At 36.5% G+C, this 24,698-nt stretch overlaps 1 protein-coding gene across 1 annotated transcript in view; it reads right to left on the reverse strand.

Moving 5' to 3' along the window:
• Positions 1-2,162: 2,162 nt before the first annotated feature.
• The window catches only part of LOC104598259 (uncharacterized), a 28,844-nt gene continuing 6,308 nt past the window's right edge, over positions 2,163-24,698 (reverse strand). The window contains exons 6-16 of the mRNA XM_010260216.3: positions 17,714-17,770; positions 15,856-15,915; positions 15,639-15,766; positions 13,643-13,916; positions 13,482-13,548; positions 8,823-8,893; positions 8,638-8,727; positions 7,375-7,483; positions 5,546-5,637; positions 2,645-2,750; positions 2,163-2,511 (exon numbers count right to left, since the gene is read on the reverse strand). Coding sequence (XP_010258518.1) covers positions 2,408-2,511; positions 2,645-2,750; positions 5,546-5,637; positions 7,375-7,483; positions 8,638-8,727; positions 8,823-8,893; positions 13,482-13,548; positions 13,643-13,916; positions 15,639-15,766; positions 15,856-15,915; positions 17,714-17,770 — 1,158 coding nt within the window. The 3' untranslated portion in view covers positions 2,163-2,407. The remainder of the gene's footprint in view (positions 2,512-2,644; positions 2,751-5,545; positions 5,638-7,374; positions 7,484-8,637; positions 8,728-8,822; positions 8,894-13,481; positions 13,549-13,642; positions 13,917-15,638; positions 15,767-15,855; positions 15,916-17,713; positions 17,771-24,698) is intronic.

Here is a 24,698-nt window from a genome sequence, read left to right on the forward strand (position 1 = left end):
GATCATGCTTAAATGGTAAATTAATTTTGATAATGCCAGCAATAATGATTCCGCAATAAATATTTTAAAATCTTAATTAAGACCATGCTTAAATGGTAAATTATTTCATATTAGATGTGCATGTCACATCTTAAATTTATGTATTCAAGATGCCTTGAATATTATTTCTACTCATATTTCTAGGATTAGAAATTATATTATATATATTAAAAGTTTAGGGGCAAGAAAACAAGAATTTAAATATTTATTCAAAATTATGGTTTAAAATATAAACATTTTATATTAGATGTAAAGCATAGGTGGAATTCTACCATGCTATGTTAGAAAGTTGTATTTCTCATAAACAAATTCTTTCTATTTTTATAATTCAAAAATGCCTAATGATATGATATTCGAGGAAGACTAAGAAATGACAGTCTGAATAAGAGATTTTTTAAAACATTTTTATGATGCAACTAATGAATGGTAATTAGTGATTGTTTTGCAAAATATAGAAATAATCCACAATTTCAATGTATTGTTGAGATAATGGAAAATAAATTTAAAAAATATTGGGAGAACATTTCTCCCCTTTATTGTTTAGGTACAATATTAGATCCTAGGATTAGGAACGATGGTTTAGATATTTTACTTGAATCATATTGTGAAAATATGAATATTGATATAGGAAATAAAAAAGAAGAAATTAATAATTTATTATTTGAAATGTACAGTTTATATGAATTTGAAAACTTGTACAACATCTTCTGCTTCTGACCTTGAGCCCAGTAGTAGGAGAGAAAAACTTTTTTATTTAATAAATAAAAGGCATAAATCTGCTACTTCCACAACAAATTCATTTACTGAACTTAATTTTTACTTACAAGCAAATTTTTCTAATTTAGGTGAATGATCAAATAATTTTGATATTTTAGACTGGTGGAGTGAATATTCAAAAATTTATCCAGTTCTCGCCGCCATGGCACATGATCTACTAACCCCTCTAGTGCCTATAATTTTATCAGAGTCTTGTTTTAGTGTAGGTACTAGAGTGTTGGATGACAAAAGAAGTTGCATGAACAATGAAAGCAAGAGATGTACATTTATTTCAAAGATTGGCTAGATGTAGAAGATATATTACAAGATAAAGGAGGGCATGATACTACACCGAATATTTCATTCGAAGCAGATGATGAAAGTCATGAATCATGATTTATGAATTTAACTTGTATAGAATTTTTTATTTTTTCAAATTATTGTAAACTTTTTAATTTTATTTAATTTATTTGATACTTTTTTAAAATTTTTAACAATGTAATTTTGTATTTTCAATTTGTAACTATATTGTATTTCTTATATTTTATTAATTTATTCCATTTTCATATTTCATTCATCCAAATATCCAATGATCCAATCATTGTATTTGTAATTTGTACCATTCAAATTTAAATGAAATAAAATTCCTATTTTTCTTCCAATTTATTATTCCATGTTCCATCATTCTTAATTTTTTATTTCAATTTGGTTAAGCATTTTTTTTTCCATTTATGTGTTAGATAACTTAGATTTCTCATTTGTTAATTTTTTAAATAGTTCCCAATTCCCAAAGTTCAAAGGAAAGTTAAATATTTTAGTTTTACAATTTTACTTAGAAAAAGAAATCAAAATTTTCTAAAAACACAAAAAAATAAAAAAAAAGTGTAACCCGATTTATCCCAAGCCCAAGGCCCGCCCTGTGGCCTAGCCCAACAAAGCCTGCAGCCTAGCATGGCCCAGGCCCGCAGCACAGCACAGCATGGCATGAGCCTGGGCCATGGGCCATGCCGGGCCAACCCCCAAAATTTCCACTAGGGAGGGCAGCACAGCCCGTGACGGCCCACGGACCAGAATGGCATGGCCCGCCTTTTGCACGGGCTGCCCACGGGCCATGCCATGACGGCCCGGCACAGCCCACTTTACACCTCTGCCAGAGCTACTAAAAATAACTATGGTATTTCCCATTCTCTACAATATGCTTCCTAAATTTGCCAATATAGAAGAGAAAAACAGAGACGTTCTAAATTTGCCAATATAGTATTGTGATCGAGTGGAATACACTGAATCTATTAAAGAAATTTGCAGGAGGCTAAATCTGGAAATTAAGAGAAAAATAAGCACACCATTTAACCATTACGAATTTACGATTATGCAGGCAAAGATGACTTTCCTCTACCGTTTTCATTTTAGCACAATTAGGTTAATGATATATTAATAATACAGCTCTAATCAAGTTCCGAAAAGCATGATGACAAGTTTGCCGAGCTTTTATAAGAATCACTGTTCTTTTTTTTTTTCTTTTCTGATCACTCACTGTTCTTGTACAAGATAAATTTAAGGAAGTTATACCAAAGTTAGCAAAAAATTAAGGGCGAAACATGAATTAATAACTTCATGTTGCCGTGGTTGAATTGTAAGCAATATCAGCAGATGAAGTGTCCATGTCATTTAGGCCTAGCTCCTCATTTTGCTCCCAGGATCTCTCATATTCTTCAACTGGACATGATATCCAACCACAGTAAGAAAACATTTAGTGGATTGTTAATTAACAGACTAGCAGATGGCAATATAATTGTAAGTTATTCCAAGAACCACAAAGATATCTAAAGACTGATGGCTCGAAACTCACAGCTAAGCTGATGGTCATCTTCAATGGCATCTGTAATAGGTGCAACAAAAGAATTTGCTAATGCATCATCAATAATTAAAGTCCAAGGTTGCTCCAAATTTAAAAGCTGTGTAACATAAATAACTTGCATTAGTGGAAACAATGGTTAATGGAAAGAACAAAAAATAAAATAAAAAAGAAAGTAAAGTTTTGAAAGGAAACTGTACAAAAAATATAGTACAGCTGAGTATGTGTGTCCTTGAGCACACAAAGATACACAAAAGAAAACCTTCAACACTGCAACAGTTCTTATGAGTTGGGTCACCTGTCTAATTATTGTGCCATTGTGTCTGGATTTCTAAATCATCTGTTACATGGCTGAGATACAAAATCCAGCCGGCAAAGAACCCTCATCCACTTATAAACCCTTCACCTATACCCAAATAAACATTACATGGAAAATTTCGTACCAGGGAACAGTCATCCTCTTGGTTTAAGATTGAAAGAAAGAAATCCTCTTGATCAACTTCCATGTAAAATAAGAAAATACAGAGTTCTAGAAACCGACTACTGATTGCCTACTTGCCAACTACAAGGTCTTAGACAAAAGGAAACTATCTTTCCGGAAAAAAAAAAAAAAGACAAAAGGAAACTAGGCTCTGCAAAGAACCGGGGCGCCTCTAATAAAACATGCTGGTTGGAAGATAACAAGGAAAAATAGAGAGAATAACAGAGAATATTTGTGGATTGGCTTTAAGGGTTACATCCAAGGGAGAGGAGCTTGAATCCAGCATTCAGAAAATTGCAGTTGGTTCTTAAATTATCCCATAACCACTGGATTGAATACACCTAAAACACACCCCAAAATTACATACAAGTCCTTTACACTATCATAATTATGCAATAGTCCCCAGGCCCAACAAGCTTACAGAAATACCCTTATGGTCCTGCAACACCCGCTTTGAAAGAAAACCCAGATGAGGAAACCCACTTGAGTTTGCAATGTTCTCAATGCTGAAGCAGAACACAATAATCAGCATGTTGGAGGAAAAAAATGGAAGAGGCCATGAAATCAGAATAAGCCAACAGAAAGCCAGTGTATACTGTATACACCAAAGTAGATAATAGAACCATGTCAAGAACGAAAGTAAACTAGGGAATCGCCAGCCAAGGTTGACCAACAGAAAGCTAAACTATACAAAACAACTAAGAGGAGCACCAACCAGATGCTCTGAATGGTCTCAAAAAAGAAAAACCCACCAAATGAGTGAGTGGGAGTGAGTGAGAGAGAGAGAGAGAGAGAGAGATTGTCTAAATTTGGGTGACCCAAAATCTCTAGAATTGATAAAAAATATATTAACCAAAGAGATCAATTATCTAAATTAATCTGAACAAATAACAGGGAGCTCACATGCACATGGAGGACTTACACACAAGAGTTGGACACCACCTTTAACCCAAAATCTTAAGCCATTAGTCCTCTGCATCTCTTATCTCCTTCCAATGTATGCTCATACACTCGTACATGCATCCCAACTATCTCCCCCTCATGAGAGAGTCTCTTTTCATCCACATCAAGCACTCCCCCCCTCAAAAGGATTCATCATCATATCATCAAGTTTGACACACACCAACCAAGAGCCCTTTGCTCACGACCATAAAAGCCCTTGTTCAACTGCACTGCTCAACAATGGAAGCATCCTGACCATGGGTGGAGCCATGCATGGGCGATCAACCTCTCTTGCCAACCACTCAAACCATGGGAAACAAGCAAAGCCATTGGAGCCACTGTGTGCATCCATCAAAACATGTGCCCAACCAAACCTTCAACTCTAATACCACTAGTTAGGGACCAGGGAGAGTCACACACACTAGAGAGCTTGTATGCACATGTAAAGCTTACATACAAGAGTTAGACACCACTTTTAACCCAAAAGCTTAAGTTATAGGTCAATCCTTGTCTATAAGTCCTTTGCATCTCTTATCTCTTTTCAATGTGAGATTCATACATTCACACATGCATCCCAACAAATAGATACCCATGGCACCCAAAAAACACCCATTATCTCTTTTCAATGTGGAATTCATACACTCACACATGCATCCCAACAAATAGATACCCATGGCACCCAAAAAACACCCATTATTTTCCTAAACACTATTTGCATTGTTTCACACTGAATACAAGAATCTTACCAGGTCCTAATCAACCAATCAGAGTGGTCCCATCTCAAGTTCAAAACACCAATCAAAAATAACCTAAAATGTTGACAGACTTCAACAAAATATCAAAAAACCACAAATATGTGTTGCATTGATATTCAACACACCTAAGCCTTACAGTTTAATGACTGATAATATTAACTTACAGCAGAGAAAAAGCAAAATCCAGAAAAATAGGAGAAAGTGTGGATAAACAAAAGCAGGCAGATTTATGTGGTTTAGCTAGGAGTTCTATATCCATGGGAGAATTGAGTCTACTATTCAGAGAAATAAAAAGACACAATAATGTACCCCTGTATAGACTCTCAAAACCATAATTACATAAGAACAACTATTCAGAATTATAGATAAGCCACTTACACTTAATAATTACACAATAGTCCACAGATAAATAAACCTTACAGAAATACCCTCATGTCCACAAATAGCAAGGACCATGTGATCTCTACATTACTCACAGTTCACATGTAATTAGTAATTTATTTTATAACATAGAGTTGTTTTCATAATATCCAGTCATCTACTCCAAAGCATTATATAACTTTTAATACATTGGCATATCTGTTAATGGCTTACAGTCAGAAGTTCGAAGTTGACTACCATATTTTTGAACTTTCTGAACAAGCAAGTAGCAGCTAAACCACTGCCAATGACATAATTTTCATATACAGGTAAACCAAAGTACATCTTATACATTACCTTGCTTAGTCTTTCCCTGAAATCTAGCCATTTGGTTTTTCTACAATCATCAAGACTATCTCCAAATGTGAACCCATGTACTCTCTCAAGATCTGCAAGGAAGTATATAAGATCATGCATTAATCTCCACAAAAATATCTCAAGTGTCATATATTTGTTAGCCATGTCCAAATACTTCCACCTACTCCCCAAGAGAAATGCCTAAAATCAACACAAAACAAAGAAGAAACAAAAGAAAAGAACAAGTAATTGCACTAAATACAATGCCTATAGATTAAAATGACAATCAAACACCCCGCTGTGTTGAAAAACCAGATAGTACTTATTTAGGATCTCACATGAATTACAGAAAACCAAATCAATTTATGACTCAACTGTGAAAATAGCATAGTTGTGAAGGCAACACCTAGGTGACTAGGAATCCCTGGCTGGGTACCTCACCTAAACACCTTGACTTGTACCAGTAAGGCACCCATCTAGGCAACTAGGTGTGCACCTAGGTTTTACAAATACGTGTTAATGCATTCTACTATATACTATATATCCTTTAGACTTTGTTTTAGTGAGAATATACCTCATGCTGAATTCGACTCATTAACATTGTAGTGGAGACTGTAGTGACAACTAAGTTTTGATTTGAAAAACACAAATTATCTTTTAATTTAAATGATAAATAAATGGCCAACAAGATAATGTACAAATTAGTACATCGTCTCAGATAGCAAACATTTTACCATTGTAAGGACTAGAATCAAAGTTTCAACCTCCATAAGTATATGTTAGTTTTCTAATATAAGGGGGGAAAGTGCCATTTGGAGGCTAAAGAAATTCAAACTTAGAGTAGAGGTATGAAAACAAAGTGAGGAGCAATCTATCAGGGCTACTACATGAATTTGTAATATTTTGTGTGAAATATATATAGGTTAAAAAAACCTCATTGCATTTGTTTCATAGATTATGAATTAACATGTTGCTGACTAACTAGGTTTTAGAAAGGAAATAAATTAATATTTCATCGATTTAGTTACAAGAAAATCAAAGAAATTATGTAACTAGAAGAAAACAACACAACGCTTCCATGGTTTGCTGTATGTAAATAATGAGAACACAGCTTCAATTGCACTTTTCATAGTATCAACTAATAGTGCCAATTGCTGAATTCATCAGAAAAGAACACCCCAAGGAAATATTTCTGCACCTTTTTCCTAGAACGTTCAGAATCACATATACAACAAGCAATGCAGACAAGTGGAAGATATGTAACAACCCTCCCTGGTCATATGTTCCACCCTAATCTATAAATCATTTACTGATTAAAATAAAAAATATATGTTTACAATCCATTGCAAGTCTTTATTGATTAAAAAATAAATAAATCTATTTTTCACTGATAGGGCAAATTTTAATTCTTTCCTTGCTCAATAAAACCATCTAGTTGCCTTTTTTCATCTACATAATAAAGCATGTTCCACTTTTCTTCCCTTATGCAATTCTCACAAATTGTACTCCAGTGCATCAGGTACAAAACATGCTATAACCTCTCACTGAGTATGCAACCCTTAGTAGAGTTAAATTGAAAAGGATCAATATGTCATTAATACCACCAAAAAAACTAATAATTAAAATACAAAATCCACAAGTTTTTTTCTTTTTTTTTTGTACAAGTGAAACCCACAGATATTCAGAAATAGAACAACTTAGATGCAAGTCTCTTCAAGAAAATCATTCAATCTGCATAAAGATATACATAATACTAGAGATAGAAATTGGTCAAACGATAACAAAGTGCTTTGTTCAGGAAACAAAGAATATATGAACAGAGGACTTACTTTCACTAATTTTAGTAATCAAACCTTCTACTGTTGTAACAATTCCTCCTAGTGTGCCACTAGCAAGCTCCAACTCAAGCTCTGGGACTCTCACACATGCAGAATCAGACTGGTAAATGCAAAAAAAAAAAAAAGGTCAAGAATAGGAAGTATATTGCAATAAGCTGGCTGCAATTGTGTTTCTGTTCTCAATATAAACCAATTGCATTATTATATTTTAATCATTAAACCAAATATTCTTCCCCAGGGGTAAAATTGCAAGTTGTCATTTCACAAACACCAGTGTCCAGATTTCAAAAACAACATTCACTAACATTTAGTAGTCAGAAAAAGCAGAAAATCACAATTTCATAGTGCTTTTGTCAGAAGTGTTTTTCTTTTCAAATGTCATATGTCAGTACAACTGAACAGCACCTTAGCAGATAGCAATAGGGATTCAAATGGATCGGATTTGAATCAGGGTATATCTGATTCCAATCTGATAGCACATATCCTAGATCCGATTGGATTTAATATATGGCGATTCAAATTCGAATCCCCTAAGGATGTTGAATATCCGAATCCGATCTGATCTGATTCAAATTCTGAAATTTTTAATAAATTATTAAAATAAAATAAACATAACAATTTATATAAAGAAAAACAAAAAACATAAGTATTTTTTTAACTATTTTCATTATATATTAATATGTACATAATTCGATTCAATTTTCAATCAGATCCCATTATCCAATCCGATTCAATCCAAAATCGACAAAAATAAGGTTGGATTCAGATTCGATCATGATCTGATCCATTTGCACCCATAGATAACAATAGTAATTAGTTATAATTAAAAATAAGAAAAGTTTAACTATAAGAGAATAGAACATAGACTAAAATCTACTAAACAATAAAAAATAATAAAATAAATAACCGTAATCTTATATAATAGAACTTGGATTGGAGAAGAAAACACTACAAATAATTTAGAATTAGAATGAACGAGAGGGAGAAAGCTAGAAGATCCAAATAAATAAGGTTCTTTTCTTCTGGGTTTTTATTTGATTTTGTTTTGTGGTTGGTGGTGGGGAGATGAAATCAACACATAATTGGAATTATCTCTGCACCCACCGGAAAAGAGAAAAACTAGGACCCTCAAATTTCTGTCCACCCTTCAATCTATGGGTTCCTTGGTTTACCTGTGAGAAAGAAATTGACTGTTCCTTTCTAAAGCAAAAAAGAAATGCCTAGAGAAAGCTGAGGAAATCAGCATATACAAACCTTTATAACATCCCGACTTAGATCACATGTTTTCTCCACATGGACTGTTATTCTTTTTCCTTTTTCAGAAATTTGACCACCAGGTTTTAACTGTCCAGTACATAATGATCATAATAATGAGAGACAAGAAAGTAAAAAGGAACAAAGAAAAGAACCAAAACTCTAAGAATATAACAACCACAAACCTCAGAATTGCGGTAACCACAAGCATCACAAGATGATGCCATGACAATTACTTCTTGGAAGTATGGAATATCTGTATGTGGTTAAAGCTCAGCATTCCATGTGAAACAATAACTAAAGAAAAATTGCCAGACATTGGTTCAAGTGAAAACTAATTTTATCAAAATTATAAGCTATGAGGTGATCCATGCAGATCTGCATAGTAATATGCATCATGCTTAGATTATACAACTTGGAATCCATACTTGTGCAGCTACAATGTATTTTATGTTCTTCTTAGAAGTTTTGACCATATATGATGATTACTCTTTATCCCTGTGACTTGTAGGAAACATTTTTTATCTGAGGGTTGTGATTGAAGGATCAGACCAATGAGATGGGTGGAAAATCTGGGTTTGTGAGGGAGATTAAGTGGTGAAGAGCCATGGTCTCTTAGTGTTGCAGTCTAAAAGTCCAACAGTTGGCTTATTTCTGAGGGTACAAAGGTTGAAGACAAGAGCAGTTTAGGGATTTGGGAAATGTTTCCCATAAGGACGGTGATTGGGGTCTCGATAAGTGTGGTGGCAGTTGGGATATGAAGGAAAAAGGGAGCCATCAAAGTGATGCTTCGGTTCTTTCCTCTGGTAACCATAGTGGAAAGCATTGGGGTTGGTGTGCAATTGGGTCGGGTGGGACTTGTGAAGGGTCAGAAGTTTAAAGAGGTGGGACCAGAAGAGGTTTAGAGAAAAGGTGGAACAAGGAAGAAGAAAAGCCATTTTGGTCAAAGGTGGATCATGGTTTGAGTAGATTTAGACAATTGAGGTTTCGTTGTATTAGGAAGGGAGACTGGAACCAGTTGTATAAGTTACCGATATATTAAATAAGATTTAGTTTTAAAAGGGAACTTTGATAAATAAACGAACGAAGCAGAGTTGGATCAAGAAGAGTTCAAAATCCAGCAAAGAGAGCAAGAAAGAAGCTTTCTGAAGACAATGGGAAGAAGCTCGTCGATTCTAGCAATGATCATCTTAATTATGAGGTTGGTATGGTTTCAGGGTCATGTGATCTTTGCTGTAGTGGATCTCATGTGCGGAGCGACGATTTTGTCACTCAGGACAACGTCCTCAGCCCATCTCAAGAATTCAACATTTCTTTGGTAGAGTTGGGTGTGAGAGCTTCAAAAGAGGGTGCAGAAGGAATGTAATTGTGGGTGAGGGGAGATTTGGGGGACAGCGAGAAGCATCGAAACAACATTCTGATGACCAAAGATTTTGTTAAGCCAAAGAGGGTGACTTGGTCGGAGGCATTGCTAACAGGTTTACCCTTATAGATGTGCCTTCATCCAATCTTCCTGTTAGTTTTAAGATGGTGGTAGTTGGTATGCTGGGTGTTGACTTGGGTAATAGGAGGAAGAATCAGGATAAATGTGAAGTTATCAAAATTGGTTTGGGACTTTGGGTCCGAGGAAGTTTCAAGCTTCTAGCAAGATGCATATTGTCCATGCAACTAAAGTTTTCTTGAGGCTGAAGCTTGGTTGAGTTGGAGCTGGTCCCACAAAAAATTTCAAAAAGGTTTACAAGAGAAAGAGTGTGAAGTTGAAGTTGTCGAAGGTAGTTGGTCCTGGTGGGAGAGAACAATCTCGTCTTTCGAATTCGAATACGTATCTGGTTATTGCTCAACAAGAACTTATGAATCATGAGGAAAGGAAAGAAGTGGATTTGAAGACAGTTGGTATGCCCACAGAAGAAAAATTGGAAAAGAAAGGTGGTTTAGATGTTGAGAAAAATTGTTGAGAGGAATGTTAAATTGGAAAAAAAACTTGGTCTTTTCTCCTTAGGAGGTGAGGCTTTTGTTAAGGAAAGCCTGTGAAGATTTCAAGAGAAGAAGAGAGGATAGTTTGAAGATTGACACTGTGGGGGAAGGAGGAGAGGATTGGAATGAAGCAGACGGTGGGAGGGTTGATATGCTCGAGAAGGAGGATTAGTGGAGGCTAGTGTTTGTCTTTCTATTGGTTTTGGTGTGCCTTATGTTGTAGGATCAAGGTTGTAGGGGTGTTGGGTGTTAGATTCAAGGGAAGTCATTTTTTAGGTTTGTGTCTTGAGATTTTATTGTTAGGATGGTCTCCTTTATCTAGTTGGTTACCACTGGTCACCTCTCTCATGTATGCTTTTTTGCTTTTCTTCTGTAATAAATTCTCTTTTATTATCAAAAAAAAAGATTGGCTAGTGATCCTACTTATCAAAAAATTAAAAAAAAAAGGTCAGTTAGTGATCCACATATTTTCAAACTTGGTAAGTGTTGGGATGCACCTGTGAGTGTACGAGTCCTTGGATAGAAATAAGAGAAGCAAAGGACTTATACATGAGGATTGGCCCACAACCTAATAGCTTAAGCATTTTGGTTAAAGGTGGTGTCCAACTCTTGTGTGGAAAGACCTCCATGCAATGCAGTACATACGAAGCAATAGTATTCAATCAGAATCAATCAACATGAGAAACCTGTCCAATTGTATACAAAGAATGGTCCTGCATCTTGGACCATGTAAACCTTGCATTAACAAGAGATAAATCTTTAAGGGAGCAATCATTGATCCAATGATTTAAAGATCTCATACTTCTTGAGATTCAAGAGCTTCTGCCCTTTCATCATTGCAACAGCTATTCTACTTTTATAATGCATCAGCTGGCCTTGACCAAAAAATAGGCTGCCTTCAAGAGAAGTGTTTTGGGTGATTGAAGGTTTTCTTTTACTTTCATGTATATATGTATATATACATATATGTATGTATACATATATATACATATACATATATATATGTATGTATACATACATATATGTATATATACATATATATATATATACGTATTAAGTATATATATATATTTATATACATATGTATATGTGTATACATGTATATACTTGTATAAATATACATTTTATCAATAAATAATGTATAAATATGTTAGATGTATTTTTATATTTAATTTATATTTTTTAACTCATTTTTTTAATTTTTTATATATAAAAATATTAAAAATTGCAATTTGAGGCCAAAAGGGGGCTTTTTGCGAAAATAGTGGAGCAAGGTGCCTTGGAGCGCATAGATCTCGAAAAGTTACCCAAAATAAAAAAAAGCACCCCAATCGGACATCAGAGTGCAAAGTTATGGCCTCCGAAAGTTTGCATACATTGAGTGTGCAACCCGCGACCCGGTGACCAGGTCGAACGGGTCAACAGTTGAACCGGCCAGGTCAAACGGTTCTTGACCAAATCAACAGTTTTTTACCGTCTGACAGGTCTTGACTGAATCGGACCCAAAATCTTGGTCAGGTGACGGTTCAAACGGTTCAACTGGCCGGGTCAACAATGGGTTGAAAACAATGGTTTAACTTTCTGATTTCATAAGTATATTAGCAAGAGAGAGAGAGAGAGAGTAAGAGGAGTCCTAAATAGGGCTATACTTGTTCTGCAATGCAAGTATGTACCATATTGAGATTATGATAATGATTTATTCCAGTCCTAGTAAATGTAAGAAATCATTTTTGTAAATACAAACAAGAGACTGAAACCCCTAAAACAAACAAGAGACTGAAACCCACAACCTCCAAAACCTGCCAGAAAACACATGAAAAAATCATCCTGAAACCAAAACAATCCAACTGATGAAATGCTCAACTTAAACTTTATCCATTTCCTCATCATGTCCACTGTCTAATATAGAAATCTCGTCTCATCTGGGTAACTTTCTTTATCTTTCTCCCTTTATTTTTTAATCCCGCTCCATATATTCCCAGCTTCAGTCTGGCAAAAACATATGAAACTTGTCTATTTTGATTGGTTTTCTGTCTTCTAAATCTTCTTACTGCATTAGGGCATTTCTCCCCCCTAGTAGATCCCTCCCTTTGAGCATTAATTCTTTCTAACTCAAATATGGCACTCTTCTCTAACAATCGATCAGCACTCAGGTCTTCTCTACCCTTCCCCTCCTCTACATCTCCAACTATCTTTAAACTTCCAAACACCTTAGTTGTCCCTGAACCAGAATCAGCCGCCCCCTTAATCTTCTCTTTCGTCTGGACTCTAGTATTTTCCACCTCCCTAAAAGCTTCCTTTGCAAAATCCTCTCCCCCCAAGAAGAATAAACCCAACAATTTACTGACCCTCACCCTTGTGTTCAGCACCCTTTCCATATCCGCAGATTTCTCAACTTCGTGAGCCTCATCTATGGCTACTTCTTCCTCCTCTGTACCTGTTGCTCCATCCTCTTCACCTGATCCTGCATCCTCTTGCAAAGGCCTGGTTCTGTATTTGTGTTTCTTGTCTTACTAAACAGGACAGGATCTCCTTTTCTCCATTTATTTATTTTATTAACCATTGGATAAAGAAACTAATTTCACTAAAAAACCACTCCCCATGGATAACTTTAAATTTCAATCTGTACACGACTAGTGTACATCCTAGTCTATACGTGTAAGGTTTCTTATAATACAAGGCTTATATGTATAAATGCCTATGGTAGAGTTATAAAGAATTACCTTACTTTTTTCTCAAAAAAAAAAATCAAATATCAATCTAGATGTCTATCTTCTAAAACTGAGAAAAATGGAGATAAACCATGTCAAGTGACTGGAAAAAAGAAATTAAAAGAAAGATAAAGGAAGGTTAGAAGAATTTAAGGATACGGGTTACAAACATCCGAGTTTCACATCTGGTGCCACAAGCTCCACAAGTTGATGGGAAAGTCATCACCTGACCAGGAAGGTAAAGAGATGATCAATAGAGCTAGAGCATAGGGTATGTGAGAAAATACAAGTAGCATTTAATATCCTTCTATTAGGTGTACCTCTTCTGGTGCAGAATACCTAAACAAGGCTGCAGCAACTTCCTCACTATTGCCCTGAGCAATAGCTCTATGACCACCAAGAGCTCCAATTGACCCATGCGGCTCTCTCTTTACATTGGAAGCACATATCCTGTCTTCCAATGCCTCACTTTCACGCTGAGGTCCAAGTTCACTTGAAGGTGATGAATCCACAAGGAATCCTAGAGATGCCTGTTGCTCAGGAGTCCGCTCATAAAACTTAATTGTTAGTGATGGATCTGTAGCTGGCGCAAGCCTATACATGACAATGGAATATATTCAAAATCAGACAAAAAGGAATCCAGCCAGTGCATGTCAACAACATCATAATATATCCAACATAAAAGAAGTTAAATGGCACAAACATTACGAGTGAAAACATATAATAATTTGATCTACCCCCCTTTTTTGAGAAAAGGTATAAAAATTTTATTAATTCTCAAAAAAAAATTCCTGTACAACAAGAGGCTGCTATATAATGGAAGCTTACAAAACACTACCCTTGCAATATTGGAATGGAACCTTTGGTCTGCCCACCCTTGTGGAACCTTTTCCTGGGTCCTTACAAGGCCTGTCCATATCCAACTCCTTGGTGCCTTCATTTCCATCTAAAGAGATATGGAGTAATCCCGTGCCTCTTAAGGGCTTTCTGTTAGAAAGTGTATCAAGAGAAAATCAACACATGCAATAAACTTCAAAAGAAGAGACCTGGTTGGTGTCTTTTTCAAAATGTTTGCATTTTGTTTTGGCTAGTCGAGAGTCTTCTTTTCATCTAATAACCTCCTGTTCATTTGTTTCTTGTATTTGTGAGTGTTTTTGAAACCTTTTTATGCAAGTGGACCCCCCAACTGATGTAGTAGAGTAGTTTAGTCCATTGACATTTCCCAACTGATGAGAGGCACAAGAGCAACTGTTATTTGGACAAATTGGGAGGAGAAGAATGCAAGGATCTTTAATGGGGAATCGTAAGGAAGGTTTATTTGATTGCATCAAAATTAAAGTGGTGCACTTGATGAAAATTTTGGATATCTTTGGCCTGTTCTCTATGAATAATATCTCTAGAGGCTGCAGAGTAGTAGCCAATTCATCACCCAAAGGGACAGTGCTTCAAAGACAATGGGACCCACTTCACAGGGAACTCGTAAAACTGAACTTTGATGGATGCAGCATTGGCAATACAGGCCATCAAGGGTGGGAGGGGTCTTTAGAGATGCAAATAGCACTGCGATAGCACTGTTTTCAAGACCTATTGGGTGTGGGAACTGAATAAGAGCTGAAGTATTAGCTGTAGTGCAAGGACAGAGGACAACAAGGCAACTGAATCTGAAAGATATTGTAGTGGAACTGTGGAAGGAGACTATTTATCAAAAAAAAAAAAAAAACCTGTGGAAGGAGACTAAATTTGTGATCAATTGGCTTAGGAACAACAGAAAGGCAATGTGGCAGCATAGACAAGTAATCAAGGAGAAATTTTGGCTGGCCAGGGAAGTACTTATAACCTTTCAATGGGTGCACAGACCAGCTATTTCAATGGCTGATGCTTTCACTAAACAAGGGGAATATGGGGAACAAATGATTTGGACACAGCTGTAATGCTACTACTATAGCAATGGAATAGCTGGCTAGTCTGGCCTATTTTGGAATTCTAAGCCCTGTACATGATTTATTCTTTTTTAATTATTAGAAAAGTTACATTACCTATAAAAACATACAAATGCAACAAACAAATAAACACATGGCCTAGAACAGGGCAAATTGGTATCGTCATTTTGGAGAAACCCCATCAAGAAACCATTTCAAATATCTAAGTGGAAAAGAGAGGGAAAAAAGTAATTTAGACAAACATAATAATCCCCTAATCTATCTAACATAGACAATCATAATAATACTCAACGTTAACCATTTAGCTAACCAAAATTCACTAAAATTATAATGGAAATATGTAAAATTCACATTAAACTAATAAAACAGATCTTACGGATTCTCAATGAAACTGTTGCCAGATGGATCATCCAGAATGAAGGTGAATGATGCATCCCCAATTGCACATGATTTCAATTTTGTCAAGAACTGGTCTAAAGCTTCAGCTGTCCCAGGATCCACTTTCTGAAAAAACCCAGAACAATGGTGTAAATAAACTGAGAATTAAAAAAAAAAAAATACAACTTCTAAGAAAGTACTTGAAATTTCAGCACCTTGCGTTCTTCTTGAAGTGCCTGCAATTCATCTATAGCTCGCAATAATACCCCTTCCACCTAAAAATATTCTAGGCAGGTAAGACAGTGCCTAAGGGAAAAATCTTTAACAGACCACTAGAAAGGGAAAATCTATTGAACCAGAATGATGTGGCATAATCATACACCAAGTGAAATGGTATAAACGGTTAGTATAAAAAGATGGCTTATGAAATTGTGTTTCTAAAAAATGCATAACCAGATAAGAAGCGAAGATGATACAATTTCAGCTATGAACATTAATGCAGTTTCACCATAACATAATAGATTCTATGGGCTATTGATGGAACATATCTCCTTAAGTATCGAATATTTCTGTTTACAGTTTACTGTATCTGGAGTGTCATTAGTGAACAAAAAAATAAATCAGGAAGTAAGGTCTAAGGTGCAATGCAAAGACAAATGGCATATGCTAAATAATCTTTATGTACTTTATAGTAATGGCATGGCAGAATGTTTAAGCATCATATATTTTTAGTAAATATATGGCCAGTAAACAGACAAATGGAAGAGGCAGAGGACTGGTACAACAGAAGGCCAAGAAACATAGAGACACTTGCTATCTATCCCTGTTTCAGGTACTTGTTTCTTCATTGTGCTCTCCATATTCCTCATGCTTGTGGTTACCAAATTCCTTTCTATAATTAAGTCTTGTGGACTTGACATGCTCTCCCAATGAGATGACTTCCATCCTTTTGGCATGCAAATATTTTGTTTCCTATTTCTCACAAACACCATCAAAGATATGAATCTCCCCTTTCATTCTTGTTTCTTTTCATATAGTGTGTTCCATTCCCTTTCAAAGAATTTTACCATTGTGAGTGTTGCTTCACCTACAAAGCCCTTAAGCCATATTACTGCTTCCTCCACAAGGAAGATCATTGCTCTTCCTGTTTCCCTGACTTTGAGGATACGGCCATCCAGACCAGATACTTCTTCCATGAAGAAGTATATCATTTCCAAGTTCCACCTGAAAGACTTTCTTCCATTTTCTTTCCTGAGAGATTTCCCCTTCTCTGCCCCTTTCTTCGTTTCCCTTTTTTCTTTCCATATATCCTAGCCTTCTCCCTCAAGATAGAGTAAACATGTCAATCATACCCTGGATTTCCGCTTATCATAAACATGATATTTCATGATATTTTCTAAATTGGAGTCTTAAGAGGGATGACAAATCCTGGCTCTAAGACATGTGAGGCCCTTTTATACATAGATTGAATGAATTGAATAGAAAGTGTTGAGCTCATCATAGTTACCTTTGGTTATATGTGCTTTTCCTCTATCCTTTCCATGAGTCCAACTATACACTCCTTTCTTTCTTCTTATCTCTATTTTGTTATCTGAAATTCTGAATCACTTCCTCTCATAATTCATATCCTTAGATCCCTTATTCTTCACCTACCTTATGCTGAAACATAGTGCATCCTTCCTGTACCTTGTAAATTTTGTGGCACTGTCCCAGTGTCCCTTATATATATGCTCAGGCTGCCCCAGGTGCTTATTCTTCTATTCTTGGGGCTTTACATATCCTAATGTATACTTTATATAGTTTCTCATTAATGATCAAAAAAAGAAAATGGCACTTCATGATAATCTTTGTTAGCAATGGAATATATCAACACTTTTTAAGCAAAGGGTGTTAATTCGAAGTTCAACATTTTCTTCAACAAGTAAATATTTCTATAGAAATAAAAGCGGGCAGTATTTGTAACATATGAAGCAAACACACGAGATGCAAAATGATATGAACCAAAGACAGCTAAAGAATGTTATTGAATAATTAGACTCTATTGGAATAGAAACCAGGATGAAAAGGGAATACCGTAGATAGTGTGCCACGTTGAGCTTCTGGAGGAATCTCAAAATCCAGTTCCGGAATCTTTTTTGTGGGGGGAAGACAAAAGTGTTAGTAAATTTCTTAAATACAATCATGTACAATAACATAAAGTAAGAATAATACTAAGTCACCTGGTTAAGTTGAAAGAAAAAATCAACCACAAGAACAGAGTAAAAAGTATTAACAATTATCAACCCTGATAAAGTGAAGCTTTTAAATTTTCACAAGAAAAGAAACATGGAAAGGGTAAAGCACTTAATTGATAACTAGATATATTTCCAAACTTGATTCAACTAGATCAACAAACAGTCCATTAGAAGTAGAAATTGTTTCTTTGGAAGAACTAGTTCGGTTTTGAATTATGCAATGTTTATGGCTGTCAACTTTTTTAGAACTTTTTTTTTATCAATAACTGTGAAATTTCATTAGATTAGAAAAATAATATAGTACAGTGAGTAAAACCAAAGAGAAGATATGAAAGATAAAACAACTTATCTCTCCCCTTAGATACACCCTTCCCTTACAATTGTGCCCAGAACAGAACTTGTCGTCTCACCCCTTGTTTTGCTAGAGAATCAGCAAAGGAGTTGGCACTACACTTGAACCAGTTGACAGAAACTTCCATATCCCTTGTTAGCCATCTGAATTTTTTCTTTTCATTATTGTAAACCCATATCTTCATCTTAGCACTGTGCAGCCAATTTGCAACCAGTTGGGATCCCCTTCCACTACTAATTTCCTAATATTCAAGGATCTTGCCCTTTGAACTCCTTCCATCATTGCCAAAACCTCTGCTCTGAGAGAATCTCCCTCTCCCACCGGGCTTGAAAATAGAGCTATTATTCTCCCCTTAGCATCCGTAAATACACCTCCAATTCCTGATGGTCCTGGGTTTCCCATGCTACTACCATCAAAGTTAAGTTTGATGGAACCTGTTTCTGGTGGAAACCAAAAGTGTACAGTGGCAGGTGTACAAGGAGCAGATTTTGCTACTTCCTTCCAATTTCTCAGAACACCATCCGTAGCTACACTAGAAAAGGACTCGAGATCTGAGCCAATGAGCCACCCTGACCATTATTGTTTCAATCAGGTCTTCCTTATTCCTTTCCTTGTCCAGAAATAATCTTGAATTCCTTTCTTCCCAAACTGTCCATAGTATTGCCGCTCTAGTACATATCCACATCTGTCTTCCCCTCTTGTATGGCCATGGAAAGAATGAAGGGTCAAACAATCGTTGCACATCAACTGGAGGATTCCACCTACACCCAAACAAGGAGAAAAACCATTCCCAAATGTAGGCAGTAAAGGAACAAAAAATAAGTAGATGGTAGCAGTTCCCACCATTAGCTTTGCATAAGACACACCAATGAGGGGATAAGCTCCAGCTTTTGCGCTATCTTTGAAGCAAACCACAAGTGTTAATCTTTCCATGGACAGCTTCCCAAGAGAGTTCCAATCCTAGGGAGAATTGGCTTTCACCAAAGCTCTTTAGCTGGAAACGAAGGCAAAGAACTAGTGGAAGGATGGGATAGAGCTCTATAGAAGGAAGCACAAGAGAAGAAACCAGAAGGAGTGCAAGTCCAAATTCGGCTATCCGGTTTAGAAGATTCAAAAAAGACTTCCTCTAGTAATTGGAGTAAGTTCGTCACATTTTGAAGCTCAAAATCTCTAATACCCCCTCCTAAACCCTAAATCCCAACTTACTCCATTGGTAGAGATCAAGGGAACAAGGAACTTGGAAATAGGCTCATTTTTCGAACAAGAGAGGGGAATTGTTCTTTCAAAAATGATAACATTGGTATTGACAGGTTGAAGACTTATCTGCAGGATCATTTTCAAACAAAAAATCTTGGTAAGCTGAAATATTTCTTGGGGATAGAGATAGCAAGATCCAAGTATGGTATTAACCTGTGCCAGAGGAAATATGTGCTTGATTTGCTGGAAGAAACAGGCTTGTTGGGTGCTAAACCAACTGAAACACCCATGGACACAAATACCAGGCTAAGCAGTGATATGGGTGAAGTGTTTGAAGACCTTGGTAGATACCGACGACTTGTGAGTAAATTGAACTACCTAACCATTACTATACCAAACATCTCATTTGCGGTTAGTGTGATAAGCCAATTCATGCAAAAACCCCTGATTCCACATTGGAATGCAGTTCTGAGAATTGTGAGATATTTAAAAGGGGCTCTGGGTCGCGGTCTGATATACAAGAGTGGCGGAAAACTTGAAATAAAAGGGTATTCTGATGCTGACAAGGCTGGTTCTATGTCTGATCGGCGGTCTACTACAGGCTATTGCACTATCCTGTGAGGTAACCTGGTGACATGGAAAAGTAAGAAGCAGACGGTTGTGGCAAGAAGTAGTGCAGAAGCAGAATATAGGGCTATGGCGCACACCGCTTGTGAATTAGTGTGGCTAAGAAACCTTCTACAGGAAGTAGGGTACAACATCAACACTCCAATGAAGCTCTATTGTGATAATCAGGCTGCAGTTCATATTTCCTCTAATCTGGTGTTTCATGAAAGAACCAAGCACATTGAAGTTGATTACCACTTTGTGAGGGAGAAAGTGTTGAATGGAGAGCTAGACACTACACATGTTAATACCGGAAACCAGTGGGCTGACTTATTTACAAAAGGCTTGAGTCGGGGAAGAGTGGGCTACATATGTAACAAGCTGGGAGTAAAAGATATATACTCACCAGCTTGAGGGGGAGTGTTAGCGTAGGGGTATTTCTATCTTTACACCTTGATTAATGTTGTTGATCTGTAATGTTGTGTTGGAATCAGTGCTTCTCACTTAAATAAGGACACATATGTCTTTTCAATTATTTTTAATAATATAAGTATTGTCTGGCCGACTAGGAGAAGGTTATGTTGACACTTCCAGTTCAAACCAGATTTTCTCCCTTCTCTCTTTCTCTCTTTCTCTCTTTCTTCCACCTTTCTACTTCTTTCTACATAACCGATCTCAGACAGATAGAATTCCAAGGCAAGCCGAATCATCACATGTTCCATCACCCTTTACCCCTCTTTGTGTGTTTTAGGTTCTCAAGACAGGGATGAAGATTGGTGGATCATGAAGTTGGTGGATTGTATTATCTTGATGTTGGTGGTGGATTGTATTATCTTGATGTTGGTGGTCCAAAAGTAGCACTTCAGTCTTCTCTCGCTCATCTCCAATTGCACTCTAGGCTTGGCCATCCGTCTCTCAAAGCTCTTAAGTTACTTGTTCTGTCATTGAGTCATCTTTCTTCTTGGGATTGTGAATCATGTCAATTTGAAAAAATATCATGGAGTATCCTTTAGTCCTAGGGTTGATAGTCGGGTTCTAAGTCCCTTTTCTTTAGTTCATTCAAATGCTTGGGGTCCAAATAAAATTGTCGTAGAATGATTACAATTATTTTGTAGTTTATGTTGATGACTATTCAAGGATGGCATGGCTTTATCTTATGAAAGAAAGAAGTGAATTGTTATCTATTTTCCAAAAATTCCATGCTGAGATTCATACTCAATTTGGTGTTCATATTAAAATTCCCCATTCTGTCAATGCGAAAGAATATTATTCAACACCATTTCAGCAATATTTAGAGCAACATGGTGTAATTCATCAAACTTCTTGTACTTACACACCGCAACAGAATGGCATGACTGAATGGAAGAACCAACATTTACTTGAAACTACTCGGTCCACTTGCACAATATGAATGTTCCCAAGCGCTTTTGGAGTGATGTTGTACTTACATCATGTTTCCTCATTTAATCAGATGCCAATGTTTATCCTTGGAAGTTAGTCACCTTTCTCACTCTTGTTTCCTACTTTATCTCCTTTTCCCCTTACTACTAGAGTTTTCGGTTGTGTATCCCTTACTACTAGAGTTGTCGGTTGTGTATGTTTTGTTCATAATTTAGGCTTGGACTGAACAATTTAGATGCATGTGCTACAAAATACATCTTTCTTGGCTATTCCAGAACCCAAAAAGGGTACAAGTGTTACAACCCCAGCTCTCATCGTTCCTTTGTGTGTCCAAATGTCACTTTCTTTGAAAGTGTTTCCTTCTTTACTAGTTTTGATGTTCCTCCCTCTCCTTCAATGTTCCCTCTTCCTGTTCCAGTTGAGGACCCCATTCCTACAATTCTCGTTTTGTCCAAGCCTTCATCTTCTCTAGTGTAGGTTTCTACTGAAAGCTAACCAATCACACAAGTGTATACTCACAGATGGGCACCGGCTCCTCCCCCAATCCATTCCTCGTCGACAGATCCAACAATTGTGTCTTCCCATTGCATTGCAGAAAGGTAAACATAGTTGTACTTTCATCCTATTTCCAATTATATTTTTGTTGCTCACCTTTCTGCTTCCCATCAACAATTTATCTCTTTTATCTTCTATTTCCATCCCTAAAAATGTCCACGAATCTATTACCTCCCAGGGTGGCATCAAGCAATAGAAGAGGAAATGTCTGCACTAGCACACAATCACACGTAGGAGATTACCACTCTTCCTTCTGGTAAGCATGTTGTTGGATGTAAGTGGGCATATACTATGAAATATCTACCAAATGGCAGTGTGGAAAGGTTGAAGGCTCAGTTAGTGGCAAAAGGTTACTCTCAGTTGTATGGAGTTGACTACACAAAAACTTTTTCTCCAATGTCAAATTAAGTACTGATGTGGGTGAAGAGTTAGAAGATCCTAGGAGGTACAAAAGGTTGGTGGTTAAGTTGAACCACCTGACTATTACTCAACCAGACATATCATTTGCATTGAGTGTGGTGAGTCAGTTTATACAGCATCCTTGGGTTCCACACTAGGATGTAGTTCTAAGGATTGTTAGATATTTGGAGGGAGATCCAGGTTGTAGATTGTTATACAAGAATGGAGGAACTCTTGAGATAGAGAGGTATAAAGATGACAATTGGGTTGGCTTGGTTTTTGACAGGGGATCTGCTACAGGGTATTGTACCTTCCTTGGGGAAAATCTGGTGACTTGAAAGAGCAAGAAACAAACTATAGTAGCGGGAAGCAATGTTGAAGTTGAATACATAGCCATGGCACATACTACATGTGAACTGTGGCTGAAAAATCTTTTGCAGGAGATGGGATTCTCAATTGACAGGCCTATGAAGTTACATAGCAACAATCAAGTCGTAGTCCACATTTCCTCTAACCCAATTTTCCAAAAGATAACAAAGCATTTGAAATAGACAACTCAACTCTAGAAGTTCAATTAGCACTTGTCATGTAATTAGAGTTGAGTTGCCTATTTAGTCTTTGTTTAAGTTGCGTGTCCCATACTTAATGAGGGACATAATTGTCTTTGTATTTCAAATGCATAAACTATAAATAAGAGGTGAGTCAACTGAGAGAGTGAGTTCTTTTCTCTCTAGTCGAACTCTATTTTTCTCTTCTCTTCTCTCTTCTTCTTCTACACATATATATAAAATAATAACTTTTTATTGGACTCAAATTTTAATCAAACCAAATGGGGTTAAATCTGCATCCGATCCAATTATTAATTAGATGCAAGTTTTAACATCCAAATCCGAGATAACTTAGATTCACAGTCAAATCTGATATTGGACTTTTGGAGTCCGTTAACAGCCTTATTCAATATTAATATAAACAATCAAGTGATATATGATATTTTTCACAAATCAAAACAGTTTCTACTTATAGCATAATTCCAATATTTAGAATATTGGCTGATACTAAAAATAAAACAAATAGTTAAATGACAACCACTGCTTATTAAGCCATGGCACTGATGGAGCTGGATCCTAGGTCACATTTTTTAGTACAACTTAGTGATTCACAATCACAACGCAGTAAGTATATATGTTAAGTTTAATAATAATAGGAATGCAAATCAGGGTACACTTAGGAGTTAGGACTGGAGACCAAGAGATAACTCAATGTTCCGGTACCTAGAGTTTCTAATTCATAACAAGTGAGGGGGAATGGCAATTTCTACCCTTCTTGGTGGATACCCGCCCCTACCCATCCCAACAAGGCAGGTTTTTTTGCTTGAAGGATGGGCTTTGGGATGGGGGCGGGTCTTGGGATTCTACAACCTGTAATGGGTACAGGTAGGGTACAGTATTAGGCTAAACCAACCCTCCTCGACCCGCATATTGTTGGAAAGCATATGAATTTTATGTATTAGGTGTTGAATTTAATAATATTTTTAATTTTATGTGATGGATAATTGATAGCTTATATGTATTTTACATGTCTTAATCAAATAATTGGAAATTTTGTTGTTTGTTCACATTATTTTACTTATTTATTGCTTACATATAACAAGCAATAATAGAAAATTAGATGTGGGTTCTAAACCCAACCCACCCTATCCTTGAATGTAGGGAGGGTAGGGTCAGGGAGGATTTTGCATTTTCGTGTGCGGGAAGGGTTTGGGTTCTCAAAATCCAACCACTCTTGGTTATGGGGCAGGTATAGATTGGGAGGTTTAGGAAGGCAGGTAAGGTCTAGAATTTACAAAACCCTCCCCGAACCCCCCTGTTGCCATCCCTACAAGGGAGATTGAGGAGGATGTTGCCCATAGAATTGGAGTAGAACAAGCAAAACAGAGGATGCATCTGAAGTCTTTGTGATGGGCAAATACCACTTAGATTAAAAGGAAATTTGTACGAAACAGTTGTAAGGCCAGCAATGCTTTATGGAGCAAAGTTTTGGACAGTCAAGGAATTGCAAATTCAAAAAAGGAATGTGGCAGAGATGTGTATGCTGAGATAGATCATAGATGAGTGGAAAAACTATAAAAATAGGATCAGAAATGAAGTCATACAAAATAACCTAGGAGTAGCTCCAACAGGTGATAAAATGAGAGAAAATAGACTAAGATTGTTTGGTCATGTGCATATAAGACCACCTACAGTACCTCTAAGAATAAGTGATCTGTTATATAAGTTGAAGGGGCTAGAAGGGCTAGGGGCAGACCAAAAAGAAC

Source organism: Nelumbo nucifera, chromosome 7 (genome assembly GCF_055504915.1).
Source record: "Nelumbo nucifera cultivar China Antique chromosome 7, China Antique-T2T, whole genome shotgun sequence".
Classification (NCBI taxonomy): domain Eukaryota; kingdom Viridiplantae; phylum Streptophyta; class Magnoliopsida; order Proteales; family Nelumbonaceae; genus Nelumbo; species Nelumbo nucifera.